An 18,088-nucleotide genomic window follows, 5' to 3' on the forward strand; every position below is an offset into this window, starting at 1 on the left:
AGCTTTGGTGTCCAGAGTTTTTTTTTTTTTTTTTTAAAGATTTTATTTATTTATTTGACAGACAGAGATCACAAGTAGGCAGAGAGACAGGCAGAGAGAGAGAGGGAAGCAGGCTCCCCGCCGAGCAAAGAGCCCGATGTGGGGCTTGATCCTAGAACCCTGGGATCATGACCTGGGCCGAAGGCAGAGGCTTTAACCCACTGAGCCACCCAGGTGCCCCGGTGTCCAGAGTTTTTATTAGGGTTTCATTACATAGGAGTCATTGGTTGGTTCATTGCTCACATGACTGAACTCAATCTCCAGCTTCCTGGCCATCCTGGGAGAATGAAGTAGCTCAAAGCCCCAACCCTCTAATTACATGGTTGGTCTTTCTGGTGATCAGTCTATCTTGAGTCTTCTTGTTAGCATAAACTCAGGCATGATCCAAAGGGCTCAGGAGTAACAGTGATACTCCTCTCATTTGGGAAATTACAAAGGTTTTAGAAGTTAACCTCCTAAGAACCAAGGGCAAAGATCAGGCAAATTTTTTTTATTAGATAACATCTTCTAACCTGTAAGTGCTCCTGCTATGTACCAGTTACTATGTGAGGCTATTCTTCCCTCCATCATTCCTTTATGTAATTATACTGCTAGATCAGCTTTTCTGCAAGTAGCAGAAAACTCAAACCAATAGGAATTTAAAAATAGGAATTAAATTTTCTCACATAACTAGAAACCTGGGAGTAAGCTATTACTGGTTGTGTTCAGATAGTCAACAATATCTGCAGACACCTAGGATTTTCCTGTCTTTCTGCCCCACTTACCATGTTTATTTTTGTTTTTAATAAATGCTTTGTTTTGCAATATTTATAGAGAAATTAGTAGTACAGAGTTCTCTAATACCTCCCACCCTGTTTCCCTATTATTAACATCTTAGGTTTATATGGTGCATTTGTTACAATTAATGAACCAATAGTGATACATTATTATTAACTAAAGTCTATAGATTACTCAGATTTCTACAGTTGCTACCTAATTCTCTTTTTCTGTTCCAGAATCCAATCCAGGATTGGAGCACAGGTTAACTTCTAAAACCTTTGTAATTTCCCAAATACCACTTGTAGTCGTCGTATCTCCTTAGGCTCTTCTTGGTTATGATGGTTTATCAGACGTTCATTGTTTTTGGTGATCTTGACAGTTTTGAGGAGTACTAGTCAGGAATTTTACAGAATATCCCTCAATTGAAATTTGTTTAATGTTTTTCTCATGATTAGACTGGAATTATGGATTTGGAGGAGGGAGACCACAGAGAGAAACCACCAAACTCTGTTGATTTTTATCCTCATATTGTCACTCAGTATCACAAGATGGCTGCCATTGCTGCTCCAGAATCAGAATCACATTCAAAGGTGGAAAGAGGCAGAAGGAAGGAGAAAAGAGCCATGTCTGTCCCTTATTTTTTAATAGGAAAGTCATCCCATCATCCCTGTGCCTTGACAAGCTCAGAAGGCTGGGGATAGGATGTTCATAATTGACTTAGTTCTGAACTGAGACTGAACACATTGCCATGGGAATAAAATCACAGTTCTATCAGCATGGAAGGAAGTGGGCAAGCAACTGACAGTCTCAGGTCCAAGTGCCTAATGTGTATGCAATAGCATTGTACTAGGTGCTGTGAGGGATGAAAGGACAGAGAGATGGGGTTTTCCATCAAACTTTCCAGAAATTCTGTATTTCAATAAATATTCTCTTTTAAGGCCCTCATCGTAGAAGGGTACACTGTTATCCCACTGATTCTTTGGTCGCTCAAAGAGAGCCTCAGAAGATGAAGATTTGTCACATGTCACATGTGCTAGCAACTGTAAAGACCATTTCTAAAGAGTCATTTCTATAGTGACAGAACAATGATATGTTTAGGAATAAGTATCTAGTCAGTTTCTCCAAAGTGACATCTTTCTTAGATGTCCACGTTTTGTTGTTGTTGATTTTTTTTTAAGTCAAATCAACCATGTTATAGTCACACCTCAAAATATCTTGCCTTTAACATGTTTATGAACTAGATGAGAAAACTAACAGGTGAATTGAGAGCAAACAACACATGACTATTTAGTGTGGTAGCCAATTACATATTTCAGGCACTATGCTTTGAGAGTTCAGAACAGATGAAGATCAGCAAAGGTAGGCATGGCAGGAAAGGTGGGCAGCAAGGCAAAATCCTAGGTGGCCATGGAGGATGGCCTGACTGGCTTTCAGCCTGCATTTCCCTCCTCCATTGCCATGAAAGCCAGATTCCTCTAAAAGAGTTGCTTATCTTCTTTTTATTAAGTATGAATCACTTTTCATTAATTTACGGTTCACCTGTCAAGGTCTTGTGATTTTTACTTAGTAACCTTGATAAAGGGACTTTTAAAATAATTTTTAAAAGGATATTTATTTATTTATTTATTTGACAGAGAGAGAGAGAGAGAGAGAGAGAGAGAGAACAAGCAGGGCAGCAGAGGGAGAGGGAGAAGCAGGCTTCCCATTGAGCAAGGAGCCGGATTCGGGACTTGATCCCAGGAGCCTGGGATTGTGACCTTAGCCAAAGGCAGATGCTTAACCAATTGAACCACCCAGGCACCCTTAAATGATGTTTTTTTTGCACAGTGTTTTATAGAGTGGGCTTTGCAGCCACACAGATCAAGATTTAAATCCAAGGTCTAGGACTTACTGGCTTTGTGGTCTTATATCAGTTCCTTACCCTCTCTCATTCTGTTTCCTTGTTTAATAATAACCTGACTTAGGGCTGTTGTAAGACTGAAATAAGATGAAATAAGGGGAACACAGAGTACAGTGTCCCACCCGGAGAGAGTGCTTGATAATGGCATCTGCTGTGATGGTCACCACATTGATGACAGAGGCAATGGTGATATTAATATAAACCTATGGAAAGGGATGGATATGAGAGAGCCCCTACTTGGTTTTCACCATTTTGTCACTGTTAACTTTACATGAATGTACACTCACCAAGAGTAAATTACATTTCCCTTGACTTTTTAATAATCACTGCCTTAGAGAGAGCAAAGATGGATTTAGGTACTTAGGGAGGTTCTATTCTATTATCTGTGAAGGCACCAAACCACGTGACTCCGATTGCTGAGCGGAGACAAGAGGCAACATCTTACACGAGAATCTGGCAAAGGCACAAGAGATCTTGGAACATGTGCAATTAATTGACACTGTTTATTGGGGCTTGGAACCTAATCTAAAAGAATTTACATGTTAGGGCACCTGGGTGGCTCAGTGGGTTAAAGCCTCTGCCTTCAGCTCAGGTCATGATCCCAGGGTCCTGGGATCGAGCCCCGCATTGGGCTCTCTGCTCAGTGGGGAGCCTGCTTCCTCCTCTCTCTCTGCCTGCCTCTCTGCCTACTTGTGATCTCTGTCTAATAAATAAACAAAATCTTAAAAAAAAAAAAGAATTTACATGTTAAATCGATGGTAACTGTCGATGAGCCTATGAGGGAATCCTTGCTAGGACCCTCTGGCTTTTACAGCAACTCCTAGTGATAATAACAAAAAGAGAAACCTCCCAAGCAGAAGGTCAATCTAATCCAATCACTTAATGCAGAGTTATGATACCAAATTTCCACATCACTGAATGACCATGGGTTTAGAGGTGTATGCCATAAAGTAACTGCGGGTGTTAGACATTTAACAAGTTGTTTTATTCCTAATTGCTGGCATTTGCTTAACTGTTTTCTTAATTCTAATTTATGTTTTTTATGTTCCAGTTTGTTTACATAGCCCATAGTTCCCAATTGCCTTTATTTGCTTAAGTGTTTCTTTAATTTTATTTACATTTTTATATATGTTGCTTTGCTTACATAACTCATTGTTTTGGAGTGGGCTAGAAATAACCATAAATCCCCATTGCTAATTAGCTTCATCATCATGACTGATTAGTCAAGATTATGAGCCTAGGAGAAGGGCAGGAAGGTGGCCTGATAGTTAGTCAGAGGATCCACGAATTTTAGAGCTGGAAGGAATTTAGAGCTTAAGGCATCCTTCAGAAAGAATTCCGTGGTTTTACGTCTTCCCTATTAAAGAATTGTGAGAAAGACTGGGTGCTTGCTCTTGCTCCTTCATGCAAAAATGTACAAGAATTTGGTGACAGCTTTGAAAAACAAGTTAAGAATAAAGACAAAGGCCAATCAACGATGACTATGAGTAACCCATAATGGGGGCTTGAAAGAAGAATCAGAAACTTGACATATGAATGGGCTATAGAAGAGCAGGGAATATTAATGAACATGAGGGGGCTTCTTTGGAAGTAAGCAGAGTGGATTGTTTGGAACTCTGTCTCCAGCAGCTGTGCAGTTTGTAAAGATTTTAGCTTGCCTAACTGTAAGGTTAGCTATTAGCTTTGCAGTGGGGAGTATTTAAAAGTACACACAACATATGAAGGAAAGAACCTGGAACCGAGTAGCCTGCTTCATTCCAAGAATCCATCTGGCATGTAAAGAACTGCTTGTCCTACATTAAACCCTGCAGAGTAAGAGCCATTTTTCATATCTCATACCCCTATTTTTGGTTTCAAATAAGACAGCTTACTGAGTTTGGGGAAGGAACAAGACTTTTCAGAACCACCCAACCAAAGGATCCATCTAGAAGGAGCTCTGTGAATCTCAAATGGAGAAAACATGTCGAAGCTGTTTGGGAAATCGGATTAAGAGAAACCTCAAGCGTCCACAAAAGCCCGAAGTCCAGATCCCTAAACAATGTGAGCCTTTAGTCATTTGTAGACAGAGAACAGCGGAAGAGGAGGTGTTAGGGATATGAAAATCTGTGGCTGGGGTCCCCAACATTAAATGACTCATGGTGACAGGGTAAGTTGGTAAGTGAAAGCCAGTCTATTCTTAAGCAAACGTTATCTTTGTTAATAAAGAGCTCGTTTTTGCAGCTTTGGTCCATCTGGAGGCAGCTAAAAGCAAACCCTGCCAAAGGAGTAATCCCTAGATTACCAAGAATTGAGGAGTGCGTGAAGTATTGTTAAGGCTGGAATTGGTCCTGGATGTCAGGCCCTTTCCCTCCTCCTGAAGCCCTTCCCTCTGACACATTTTCTTACGCTCCCCTTTCAAGAGAAAGTGTATGGCAATCAGATCCGCCCAGAGCAGACATGAAGCATGCGGGACAACGGGCTCCCACCTTACCCGGTCCCCTCTTGAGGGACAGCGCAAGGCCTGAGCGCCGGCGCCAACTCCGAGCAGCGCCCTCTCGGTTACTATGGTGATCCCCGGAGGGGGCGGGGCCACCATCCGCCGCTTCCCCGCCTCTGCCCAGACATTTCGAACGCTCCAATTGGGACAGCGCTTTCTTGCCTCTGTCCCGCCCCGTTCGGCTCCTAGTGCAATACAATTGGCCTGGGACGGGCAGCCGGAACCCGGAGGGTACCACCTCCTGACGGGAAGAGCGGGAAAATATGCCAGGCGCTGTGTTAGGCGTGAAGCTCGCGGCGCTGCGGGGAAGCACATGGGTGGCTTTGGAAACGACCTGCCCCGTGTCCCATACACAACTCCTCGCACCAGTAACTGTTAACACTAGGGATCAAGAGCCGGGGGCGCAGCGTTTGCGGGCCCCGTCGGCCCGTCCTGCGGGCCGAGGACGCGACCAGGCGTGAGGATCCTGGGGCGCGCTCTCGGGCGGTGAGGATCCGAGGCCAGAGAGGGCGGGCCGCAGCTCGGGGGCGGTGCCAGTGGCGGCGGCGGGAGGCGTAAAGCCCAATGAGCGCGCGCACCGCCCTCGGGGGCGGAGCGTGCCGAGCGCTCCCCGCCCTCCCTTTCGCCCCCGCCCCTCCCCCCGGGCGCCGGGGCCGCAGTGAGTGAGTGGCACTGGCAGCCTGTCAATCCCTCAGCCAAGCGGCCTTCGAGCCCGGTCCGCGGCGGCTGCTGGCAGGGTGTGCGGCTCCGGCAGTGGCGGCGGCGACTTCTCCCGCCCCATCAATCTGCTGTCCGCCCGGCGCGCGGCCCGCCGGGGCCCTCCATCGGGCTCCGCGCCCCGCTGCGCCGGCCCGCCCGCTCCCAAACTTTCCTCCTCCGCCCCCTTCGCTCCCCTCGGCCCTCCCGCCGGCCTTCTTCGCCGCCGCCCGCCGCCGCCGCTCCCTCCCCCGGGGTCGCCGGGGCTCGGATCCCGCCCGGCCGAGGCGGCGGAGGCGGCGGCGGCGGCGGCCGAGGGAGGGGAGTGCGCAGGCTGGCGCTGGGGGCGGCGAGCGTCCCGGCAACTCGGCGGGCGCTGAGGAGCAAGTTGCGCGGGGCCGCCCGGCGGGGCGCGCGGCGGCGCGGAGGCGGCGCGGCGGCCGCGTGAGGGCAGCGGGCGCCGCTGCCTCCGCCTCCGCCACCGCCGCGGAGCCCGGCGCTTCCGCCCGGCGCTTCTCCTGAGCCTCGGCGGAGGCGGAAGCCGAAGCCCGGCGCCGGTCCGCACCGCCTCAGCCGCGGGCCCCGCTGGCCGGGCCGCCCCCTCCCCGCGCGGGCGGGGAGCGCGCGGCCGCCTCCCCCTCCCCCTCCCCCCCTTTCTTCTCCTCCCTCGTCGCCGCCGCCGCCGCTGCCGCCGCCGCCTCAGCCTTCGCCTCAGCCGCCGCCGCCGCCCGCTCCCGCCCGCGCGCGGCGGGATGGACGATCAATCCAGGATGCTGCAGACTCTGGCCGGGGTGAACCTGGCCGGCCACTCGGTGCAGGGGGGCATGGCCCTGCCGCCTCCCCCGCACGGCCACGAAGGGGCGGACGGCGACGGCAGGAAGCAGGACATCGGCGACATCCTCCACCAGATCATGACCATCACCGACCAGAGCCTGGACGAGGCGCAAGCAAAGTTGGTGTCGTCTCATTAAGCATCTTTTGTGTGTGTGCGAGAGCCGGGCCCGCGGCCGAGTCGGGGCCAGGGGTGGCGCCCGGGGCAGGGGCCTCAGCCCTGGGCAGGGAACTTTCTCCGCAAACCGGCAGCTTGCCCGGGCCTCGGGGGGACTTGCCCGCACCCCTCGACGCGGGCGGGAGTCGGCAAAGTTGCTCTTGGGGCTCGGGACAGACTTGGTGCCACGCGGATTTTGTGGTTTTCTCGCCCTCCCCCGTCCGGCCCTGTAGCAGCCCGGCCCCCTCCCACGGATTCAAACCTCCCGCCTGGACCCTGTGCACGCCGCCCCGAGAGGGCCCCGGGCCGTTCTTGCGGGAAGTGCAACTTTCTCCTCCGGCCCGGAGTCGCCTCGCGGGGCTCCACTTGGCCGCGGGACGACCTCGTCGTGCGGGCTGCCGCCCCAGCCGGGAGGGCGCGGGGCGATGGGCGGTTCCCTGGCGATCCGGGTGCGGGTGGCCAAGTTCTCGGGGAAGGGAGGGCCGTCTCGCAAACTTTGCCGAGCTGTCACCGCCCGCTGGCCGCAGTCGGCCGGTCGCAGGCGCCGCGCCCGCTCCCCCTGCGGAGGGTGGACGCCGGAGCCCCTCCGCGCCGTCCCCTCCCCCGGGTCGCCGTCGTCTGCCCCGCTATCTAGGCTCCCCGTGCGGGTTCGCGCCCTGCGGTCGCCGAGGCAGCTGCCTGCCGGGCAGATGGGTCGCGCCTCGTTCGGGCTGGAGCTTCAGCCGCCGGAGCTCGCGGGCTGTCGCTAACTAGTCAACTTGAGTTTCTGTTGACTTGCCATGGTTTCAAGGAGCCTTCCAAAATAGAAGGCCGGAATTAAATCTTGGGTCTAACTTAAAGGAAGACGCCATATTATTCCATAGGTGATGCTAATACCTTTGTGTTTTGCTATTTGTTTTTTAGGAAACATGCCCTGAACTGTCACAGAATGAAACCCGCGCTCTTCAGCGTCCTGTGTGAGATCAAAGAGAAAACAGGTAAGAGGCTGCGCCCCGTAGTGGGCCTGGAGACCCCCGAGGTGGGGTCAGAGCTACTCCTTCCACTCTCCAGTTGAGAGCTGCTGCTTTTGGGCACCGCCATCTTTGATCATCCTCTCCTTCCCACCTCCTGATCTTGAGAAAAAACTGCAATAAATCTGGAGTCGATTTCTCAGTTCCGCTCCCGGTATAAAATGAAGTGTAGATGCGGACGGGGCTGGGTCGCTGTCCCCAGGCGGCCGCCCCTGGCTGCAAGCAGGGAGGGGGCCCGGAGCGCCGGCCGCCCTCTCTGGCCGCCCTCTCCCGCTCCTTTTCCCCTTGTTTGTATGTCAGTTTTTAAAAAGGAGCGACGGGAGACTGGATGCCAGGGACTGAGTCCCAGGGAGAAGCATCGCCTGAACTTTGTTTTACTTAGACAGTTCTAAGCTTCAGCTCCACAGATAGAAGAATAGATGCAATTGAACCGACTCCAGTTGGATGTTTGAATTAGTGTTTTAGTTGGGAAGGCTACTTTTGAGAAGCAAGAAAGGGTAATGGTGTGTTTAGGCATATACAATGTATTACATCTATTACTACTTTCATTGAATTTTATGTTTGAAGTCATTACATTGTAAATATGTTTAATATATTTTATAAAGTAGATAAAGGTTCACATTAGCAGGTTAAACAATTTTTGAAGTGTTTAAGGCAGGGAACATATGAGAAGACAGGTTTTACAGAAGTGCTGGAATAAAAACTACACAAACAGACATTCCTGGCAATTCATTTCAATTTAATTTTCTTGTTAGACTTTTTAAAATTAAAGGTATTTTAGCCTTGAGGTGACAGTAGGAACTCAAGTGGAATTAGAAATTTAATTTAGATGCTTTAGTTCAGATTTGGCATTATCTGTCCTGTATATGGCAAACAAGTGCCTTAAACAAGCTTTACTGTTGATATGTGTGTGTGTGTGTGTGTGTGTGTGTGCGCGCACGCGCGCGTGCGCTAGCTATAAGGTATTATAAAGTTGCTGTTTTTTAAGTTGAGGCAAAGAAGAGAAAGTTAAAGTCCAGGATATAGCAATATCCAATATCCAAGTAATGCTTTTTTAAAAGATTAAAAGTCATTGTGTTTAAACTGAGTGCACAAATGATAGCACACTGAATATACATGTTGGTAGAGGAATTGTCCTCCTTTTAAACATATTTTTCACTCTGCAATGCTATTCTGATTCTAAAGGTAATCAAGAGAAGATGATGGGTTGTTGCTACCTATTAAAATATATGCTAAAACCATAATTAACAGAAAATATTGAGATCCTTAAAGAGTAGTTTTCCTGCTTTTCATTCACGTAGTATTCATGGTTTGTAAATGTTGAGTGATTCTTTTAAAGATAGATTTTACATTTTGAAAACCACAGGCATTTTAAATGACTAACTTACTCTGTGTTGATTTTTAGCTCCCTTTAGGACACCTTGTGATTTAAAATGGTAGATAATTTTTATCTGACTATGAAATAAAACATCAAGCATTACATCTTGAAGATTCTTAGTTTAGAAGCCTAAAAGTGTACAGTTCTCAGTAAATTATGTTGCTTAATGTCCAAGGATTTTCTTGCTATCAGGGCTCCACTTCAGTTTCTGCTGACAGCTAAGCACTGGGGTATTGACTATGTTGTGAATATTAAGATTGATTCAACTTACACGGCATTATATTACTGGGGAGACGGGATTGATATTCTTCCCCTATCACCCGTTTCTTGTTATTTGTATTTATTTTTTTGCCATTTTAAAGTTTTGGCCTAGCCAGCTTGAGAACCAAACCCAGCAAACTGCTTTTCTTGTTTAGACATTTAGCAGCAGGCAGAATTCAATTAGGAGGCATAAGTCCTCTAGTTGCTTATTTGCACAAGACTTAGTTACACCATTCTGAAAGGAAAGTATAGTCAGCCTCATGTCAAAGGTGAGTTACGAAAAAGAAACAAGTCTTTTCAGAGTCTGGGATTACTGGCACAGAGAGCTTTGCTAGGGCTCTTGCTATTTAAGAAACAAGAGGTAGCTGACAAAGGAAATTTTTGTGTTTTGAAAATTGTTTCTGAGGCTTTCAGCGATAACTTGTAAATTAGACCCTCTTTTTATGCTTTGGCCGGCAGATTCAAGTTTGCATGTTATCTCTTTTGTAAAAAGGCAACGGCCGACAAAGAGTAAAGGCGGCTGTCTGGGCAGAGGCATCTTCTTGCCTGCCTCTCTAAGCTTGAGAGGGACGGGGATTTAAGTACCAAGTGATTGATTGGGGTGAAGCTCTTTCTCTCCTCTCCTTTCTCCCCTACTACCCAGAGCTCCACCTCACCCTCCAAAACTAGTCTTAGAAGGAGACAGGGACGCTGGATCTAGTATCCTTAATTTGAAATAAAACATCTGTGTAGATGTTAGTGTTACTAAGGCAAAGAAAGCAGGGCAGCAAATTCCAGGCCTCCCCTCTTCCTCCCGTCTGTTCCCACAGTTCTGCTTTCGAAACATCATGAACTTATAAAATAAGCATTGTAGAATATCTGTATATTGCATAATGGTTTTTCTTTAGGTCATTTTATTTAGCCTAATAATATAGTATCTAAAGATTAATTCTCTGCAATCTAGAGAAAGTTTACCTAGTCATTTGTAACAGAAATCGGAACATTATGTGATGACTCTATTCTGCATAATGGAGGGGTAGGGGGTTGACTAGTGGGAAGGTGGAGGGGGGAAACTGTCACTTCAATGGATAATGTCATTTCAGTTGTGCTTCTCCTAAAATAAGACAAAATCATTAAAAAAATTTCTGTATTTATAGATCTGCCAGTAGATTTTGAGGTTTCTGATTAGGCAGTGAACACAGCCAGTTCTGATGCACATGAGGGATTTAGTTTGGAAAACGTCTTTTTTCTCTCCTACCAAATATGAAAAGGTATTTTTCCCTTCTGACAGATAAATGGGTGATCTACCACAATTATATTATTTTCTTGTTCAGAGGTAGGGAAAGTATACTTTTCTTATGAGGTGCTTGATTTTCTTGAAAATGTATTCTTTTGTAAAATTCATTGTACGATTATTTTGGGGTAGAAACGTCATCTCTAGTTGAATTGTGATATTTATGCATTTTGAAAGCAACTGAAGAGTTACAGGCTTTGAAGTCAACATATTTGTCTATTTTAAACTAAGCAACCAGCGAGATATTTGTTGATATGTGAAGATTTTCCTCTTAATTACTTTTTAGTGATATTTTACCATCAATCTCTTATTAAATATCCCTGATGCTTCGAGGTCTCCTCATCTACATACTTATTTTGGTGCATTCCCTCACATCTTTTTGGCCATCTTAATCTGATTGTTGAAGTACTTTTCTTTGTGAAATATTCCATCCTCATAAATCTGCCTTCTTTCCAAAGCCTTTAATTATGAGAGTTCTTTTTTGAGAAATAAATGTATTTTTAAAAATTCTAATGAAAATCTAACATTTTTATATATAATCTGAATCATATTGTGAAAAAATATTTTGTATTTCAAAAAAAAATCAACACCGCCTTTTCCTTTCTAAATGGTAGGTTAAAATACTCTATGTTGATAGCTGCCAACCAAACTCTGATTTATTGCCACCACAAACCCTAAATAGCGTTCATTTACTAGTAATGTCTAATGGCATACATGATGGTTTGCCAGATTTGTGGCCTTTGTGAGGCTTATAAGCAGGACTGACTTGGGAAGATCATAAAACTTAATGAACTTCTCTACTGCAGGAGGTGTCCGCAGGGGAAGAGAAAGGGCTGCTTGGCTGGTTGGGCTGGTTGAAGTATTTTTTATGTTTAAGGAGAAGAAAATGACTATTAAAAATGCTTTACTTTTAAAGGACCCTCTTCTCCCCCTAACAAGTCATAACAATTTTAGATATCAAAACTGGATCAAGAATGTAGCTTGTTATGTGAGTTTTTATATGCATTTAGAATGTGATATATATGATTAAACCTTTTATCTTTAGTGCTATCAGTATGACTAGATTTCAGAGGGACAGAGCAGTGCTCTCAATGAACACCTCTATTTAATTCTGACCCTACAGGCTTAGAGACTCAATGGAGTCTTCTTTTTCTCTTTTCTTTTTATGCTTCAATTTTAAAATTTGTTTTTTTTTTTCCTTTGTACAGTGCCGTGTAATTCTTTAATTCCCAGCGTATAAAAACCAGATATTCCGTGAAGTGAAAATTTAGCGGGAAAGATGAAAACCATTATATATGAGACTAAATGCAGTTATGTATATTGCATGTTTTCTTTTAAGTTGCTCTTGAAATTATTTCCGATGTAATGATCATTATTTGTCCCAGACTTTTGAAAGCAAATGCACTGTTCCATACATGATTCATTGTTGTGTTTTAATGAACTTACTTTCTAGTTTTTAAAAACTTTTTATTATGGACAACTGGAAACATAAAAAACATGTAGAGAGAGGAGAAACTTGAACCCCCATGAACTAATTCCCCACTTTCAGCAGCTAGCAACACTTGGCCAATCTTGTTTTCTCTGTAACTCGCACCCTTTCAAAATTATTTTGAAGCGAATTTTAATGGACTTTTAGCACTTTAAATTTCATATCAGTTTTAGACACATTATGTCTTGTTTACATTGAAAATATTAAATAAACAGGAAAAAGTCAGTCTATCTCAGAAATGTCGTAAATTATATTGCTTTATCACAGATTTTTCCTTAAAGCAATTTAAGAATATTTTTATTGACTTTTTTCCTATTTTTTATAGATTTGTATCACTCACTATAGCTTTTTAATGAGGTATTGAGGGAAGATGTAGAAGAGTGGTGTTTTGCTAACTTTCTTACCTTCCTCTCATTCTTTCAGACAGTAGATGCAATATATTCATAAAAAAATCTAGAAAAAAACCCTCCTACCATACGGTTTAGAACTTTATGATCCACAGTATCAAGTATTATATTATCTTAAAAATATGGGGGATATCTTAAAACCCTTTTTTTTTCCTTCCTGATAAAAATATATTGAACCTCTTGTCAGTACTAATTTGATCTGTGCAAGTAATTCTTTCATGCCTTAGTTTTAGTGGAGTTCATGTTATTACAGATTTATGTAGTTTTTGTCCTTTACTTGGGACTTTTCTATGTTATTTTATTAATTTACATAATTTTATTCCTAATTAGAAGTATATTAATACAGTGGTGAAGGAAGCCCTGATTTGCCCTGAAGAGCGTAGTGTTTCATCGGCTTTCATAAAATATATCTGTGTACATCTTTCAAACCATAATCCTTTTCCCTTTTAATTAATTTCACTTGTACTTTTAGATTTCAGTTTGTAAGTTTTGTCAAAGATTTCTTTCAAGACAGATTTAAGTTTAACATCTCACTTGGATTATTTATATTTTGATACTTTATGGTGGCATTGTACAAGGTGAAGTTCTGTTGTATGAAGTGTGGTCATAAAGAATTGAAACCGCATATCATGAACCACGCCCTAAATCTGTCACCACTTTATTTTATGTTCATACCATTGAGGTATCTATTCAGAATAAATACCTAAAATATCAGCATAAACACATAAAGCTAAATGAAGATTTTAGACTATTTTTCCTCTATTCAGGTACATGTGGACATCTTCAGGTATTTATTATTTCGGTATTGACACTATGAGAATAATGTTTTATTTGTTTTCTCAGCAGGGTTGTGTTTTAGCCATTTATCAGTGTGATCAGCATGATTTAGGTAGTTACTAACAAAGCTTGCACACCCTCCACCCCCTCAAGTTGACCTTTTCAAGCGTTTGCTCTACTTCAGTAGGCCGTTGGAGTCTTTAAATATGAGGAGAGTAAGTAATTTACATCACTATGTAGTTTAAGTTGGTGGAAGTTTTCCAGACCTGGCTATCAGATTTTTTTACAAAGTTATAGAAGTTAAACAAATTGCTATCACAGCAAGGTTATAGTGTTGTTACATTTAGCAAATGAATTAATAAGGAATGCTTGAACAAGTCACTGAAAAAATAAAGCATCTTTTTATGCCCTTCAGACACAGAACATGTTCAAATAAATTTCAGTAATCTTCAAACTTAATTCTAATTATTGACTTTGTAGGTAGAATACTTATCAGAATCTCTTATTTTTTATAGATGTATTCTGTAAATATAATATGTTTGTAGTTTTTGATGGTAATGGTAGTTTGCTTTGGTACTACATTTGAGAGTATCTCTAGCAAAAAAATGGTGTGATAGAATGTGTTAAGTTCAACTGGCATGGTTTTTTTTTTGGGTGGGGGACTGACTGCGTGATAGTAGCTGATTAGGACCGAAGACAATTAAAATTAATTATGGATAAAAGTAATTGTTAAAAGTTTTGTACTTTTTTTCTTGAGTGTAACTGCTTTAAAAAAGCTATTTTGAACAATAACCCTTTTTGTGTGATCATATTAATGAGGACTTCATATACAATGTAATCCTTTTAATGCTGATGATTCCTCACAATGTTTAAACCATTATTTGGGAGACTCGACATATGTTATGGCAAAATGATTTTTTTGTGTGTTTGTTTTGTTTTATGTGATACATCAGTTTTCAAAGCACATTTCTTAGGCATCAGAGTCCAGCAGGTGGCTTTTTACATTAAAAAATTCATAAATTTTAAAATCCCATAAAATTTTATTTCAAATTCAAATTAACTAATTGAGAATGTCAACATTTCCACTGTCTCTATATTAACATTTATAATAGAACAAATGGTTGCATATAGAAATTATCTGCAACATAATCTAAATTAAGATTCTAAACAGGCATTACAGATGCTGGTAACTTTGGCAATTATCATTTTGTTTGGTGAACAGTAGTAAAACAGTGTGCGGTAAAAGTGTTTAGAGAGAGAGGATAAATAAATTGAACAGTTTTGCAATGCAAAGTGGTTTGTGGTGTTTTTGAGGATTTCTTGGCTCTCTCTTAACTGCTATTGTGAGCCTGGAGCAGATTTCCCCATTGCTAATGCCCTAGAAGTATTAATTCACTTTGATATGCTAATTAGAGGGCATTATGCAAGAAATGAGATTAAGTGGCAGCATGAAGCCATTTGCCTGTCAGTAAATTGAGAGCTTTAGCATCAGGAGGAGCTTTGTTTTTTTTGTTGTTGTTGTGTGTGTTTTTTTTTTTTTTTTTTTTTTTTTTTTAGTTTCTCTTGGTTTTGCATATAAATAAAATTGATTGAAAGGTCTAGAGAAGCTTCTAGAACATTGCTGTATTTTTTCCCCTCTTATGATTATAGAAACGTGGTGTTACAGAATTTTTCTGACTATTAATTGTCCTAATTGGAGATATAAATAGGAAGTTTTTATTGTACTCTCTCTTACATGAGAGTATACTAAAAATTTTGTGTTGTCTAGTCTTTTTTTCTAAAGCCTAATTTCAGTAACATGGCTAGTAAACTGTTAGCACCTCTTTTCAGAGTGTAAACTTGTGTGTGTGTTTGTGCAGTAATGTCTTCACTAAACTGAACTTCACAAGAATATTTTCTTCACTAAGGAAAGAAGGAGTAAGCTGTTGACTTGGGCTTTAGGAAACTATATTAAATGAGCAGTAAGACTGACTTCAATACCTAGAAGCAGGAACAATTAAAATTAGTGGTTATACTCTGTACTTTACACACCTGTGGAATTTACATTTCAGCATGTATGTGTTGTATAAGATCACTGCATTTTTTGATTTTTATGTTGAAGATTGAGTTTCATACTTGACTCTGATTTTGCTGACTGTGGTGGTTTAAGCCAGACTTTTGATTTTTCTCTCTGTAAAGCTACTATGTGATTTTCTATATTTTGTGGGGAAATGCATGAATGAATACTGGGATTGGAGTGGTGGACTGGGAGGAAGACAGAACTTCTCTGGGCCCATGAAGAATTTAAGATTTGCTCAAACATGGAACTTTTTTTTTTTTTTTTTTTTTAAACCTCTATAAACCTTTGCTAGAGGTAGAATTGTAAACAACTGCCCTAACTGCTACCAGGCTGTGGTTAGATAGGAGAGAGTTTGAATAAAGCATTTGTATTGAGGCTTGCTTCTAGTGCCTGAATTCCACCACTGTGGCTGTGACTTTAGACCTAGTAAACCATAACTTCTCTTCAGAGCCATATGGATTATTTAGTCACCACAGCTGCCATGCATACACACTACCAAGGCTGGCATCTCCTCCGTGTGCATGTGTGGTGCCTGTTAATGTTAATAGGAGTTAGGAATGTGCACACAGAGAGGGCAATGGGAGTCTCTCCTGAGACAAAAGTCCTGATTACATTTCTCAATAAAGAGGACTTAGTGTACCTGCATATTAGCCGGTCTTCTAAATGAAATAACTTGTTTACTTTAAATTCTCATTCCCTTCTCAGACTCCCTGAACTAGTTAAAATCAATGAATCCTCATTAGTCTATGATTACTTGCAAAATTTCATTTAAAGCATATGAAGTTATTTTTGATTGAAATGGGAACAAAAAGCTTTTGAAATTGCATATTATTATTTTTTAAATAAAAGGTTTTTACAGGCTTTCAAATGTAGAAAAGCCTTGCATATAAGAATTTATACAGAAATTATCAAGAGGGACTCCTGAAATATTTGATTGGCATTTGATGGGGGGAAATCACTGCATTTAAAAGAATATATGTAAGTGAAATGGCAAGTTTATACATGATATTATGTGGGAACCTTTACTATCTTAGTGTCCTCAAATGAAGAAGAATTGACTCAGGTGGTCTCATAAGTTTCTTTTTCCCCATACTTCTTTCAAAAAAAAAAAAAAAACACTAAGGATGAAGGTAGTTGGAATTCATAGTCAGATATATCATTTTCAACTTGGAATAGGAACTAGAACAGGAAATTGATTTTATATTTATTATGAAAGCAAGAACTCTGCCACCAACTGACAGCTATCCATGTTTTAGTTTTGTGATAATTGTTCACAGACATTACTCTGCAGTTGGCCCAGATTATTTGTAATGTTGATCGGGAAGCCTTTGTCCATTAAAAGGTAGGTGTATAATGAATATCTTTAATTAAACCAAGTAATATTGGAATATTTTATTTTTCTTTTACATTGGATCTTAGGTTTAGGATTAACTGTCAGAATGGTAAGAATAAGTTTCAATAGATTGTGCAATGATTTCTCTGGCTTCATGGATGTATTTATTACCATTTTTGAACAAATTATACTAACATGAAAAGTTGTGTTTGAAATGATTGTGTGCTAGATAAGGCGATACATTACAGGAATGGTTGGGTTTATGGAGCTTTATGTAGAGGTTTTCCCAGAAATTATAGCACAGGGCTGTCACTATAAAACCCAGTGATACAGTTGGTAATAACATACAGTGAAGATATTTTTAGATTTTCACTTGTTATTCAAATAAGTGAGAACCCTCCAGTTTGTCTCCTCATATTTCTTGGTTGGAATCAGTAGAGGAAAAAAATGAAGGAAATTCTTTTAACTGTGTAAGGGGTGTGGGTGTTTGACGTGACTGAATTTCCTCTTGCTCACCACTTGTTAGAGCAGTGATGTGATATTGAGGACATCCTTAGGAACTTATTGACTTCTTGGTTCCTGACCTTTTAACTGTGATCACGTACAGAAATGGAATGCCTGAAAATGAAATGATGGACTCTATAAACATAAATTCTATTCTGTTAGGTAGTACATGAACTGATTTTGAGTTACCTAAATAAATGACAATTTGTATTCAATGAAGGAAACATTTCTTCCTTTTGGTATAATCAGGCTAATAATGTTATAGTTTCTAATATTCAACCAATTCTTTTTTTGACTGATTATCATTATGGCTTTTAGTTACTGTGATTATTATGTCGCTTTTAAATTTCTAATATTTTACAAAATATTGGGTTAATATGTAAGAGTGTTTTCTAGAACTAAACTACACTCTCTGTGTACTTTGTTTTAACTTGAGTATTAGGAGTTTAAAGTTTATACTCAGTTGACTGTTGTTCAGTGAGTAAATTATTTTAGAAATACACACATTTTTCCATTTGGAAAAGTAGCTGTCAACCATTGTAATGTGAGAAAAAAGATAAGTTTGCTCCTATAAAGTTTTCCTTTTCGATTTTAAATGTTAGAATTAGTGGCCAAACCATGGAATTTCTAAATCTGTTCATCCTTAAACAATTATCATCTGCTGAATTTAGCAAAGTGGAAAGGCAAGGCTCTCCCCTCCAGAAGATTCCATTCATTTTATGATGATAACAATAAAAAC

General features: G+C 41.7%; 1 protein-coding gene across 3 annotated transcripts in view; it reads left to right on the forward strand.

Annotated features, from left to right (window-relative positions):
* Nucleotides 1–5,829: 5,829 nt before the first annotated feature.
* The window catches only part of PBX3 (PBX homeobox 3), a 217,795-nt gene continuing 205,536 nt past the window's right edge, over nt 5,830–18,088 (forward strand). For 2 of the 3 annotated variants that reach the window (XR_007122271.1, XM_047699986.1), the window contains exons 1-2: nt 5,830–6,822; nt 7,762–7,835. Coding sequence is in view for 2 of the 3 variants with exons in the window: in XM_047699986.1 (XP_047555942.1) it covers nt 6,623–6,822; nt 7,762–7,835 (274 nt within the window). In the remaining variant the exon portion in view is untranslated. The remainder of the gene's footprint in view (nt 6,823–7,761; nt 7,836–18,088) is intronic. The other variant, XM_047699987.1, reaches the window with a different exon arrangement.

The sequence above is a fragment of the Lutra lutra genome, chromosome 13 (assembly GCF_902655055.1).
Source record: "Lutra lutra chromosome 13, mLutLut1.2, whole genome shotgun sequence".
In the NCBI taxonomy this organism is placed as follows: domain Eukaryota; kingdom Metazoa; phylum Chordata; class Mammalia; order Carnivora; family Mustelidae; genus Lutra; species Lutra lutra.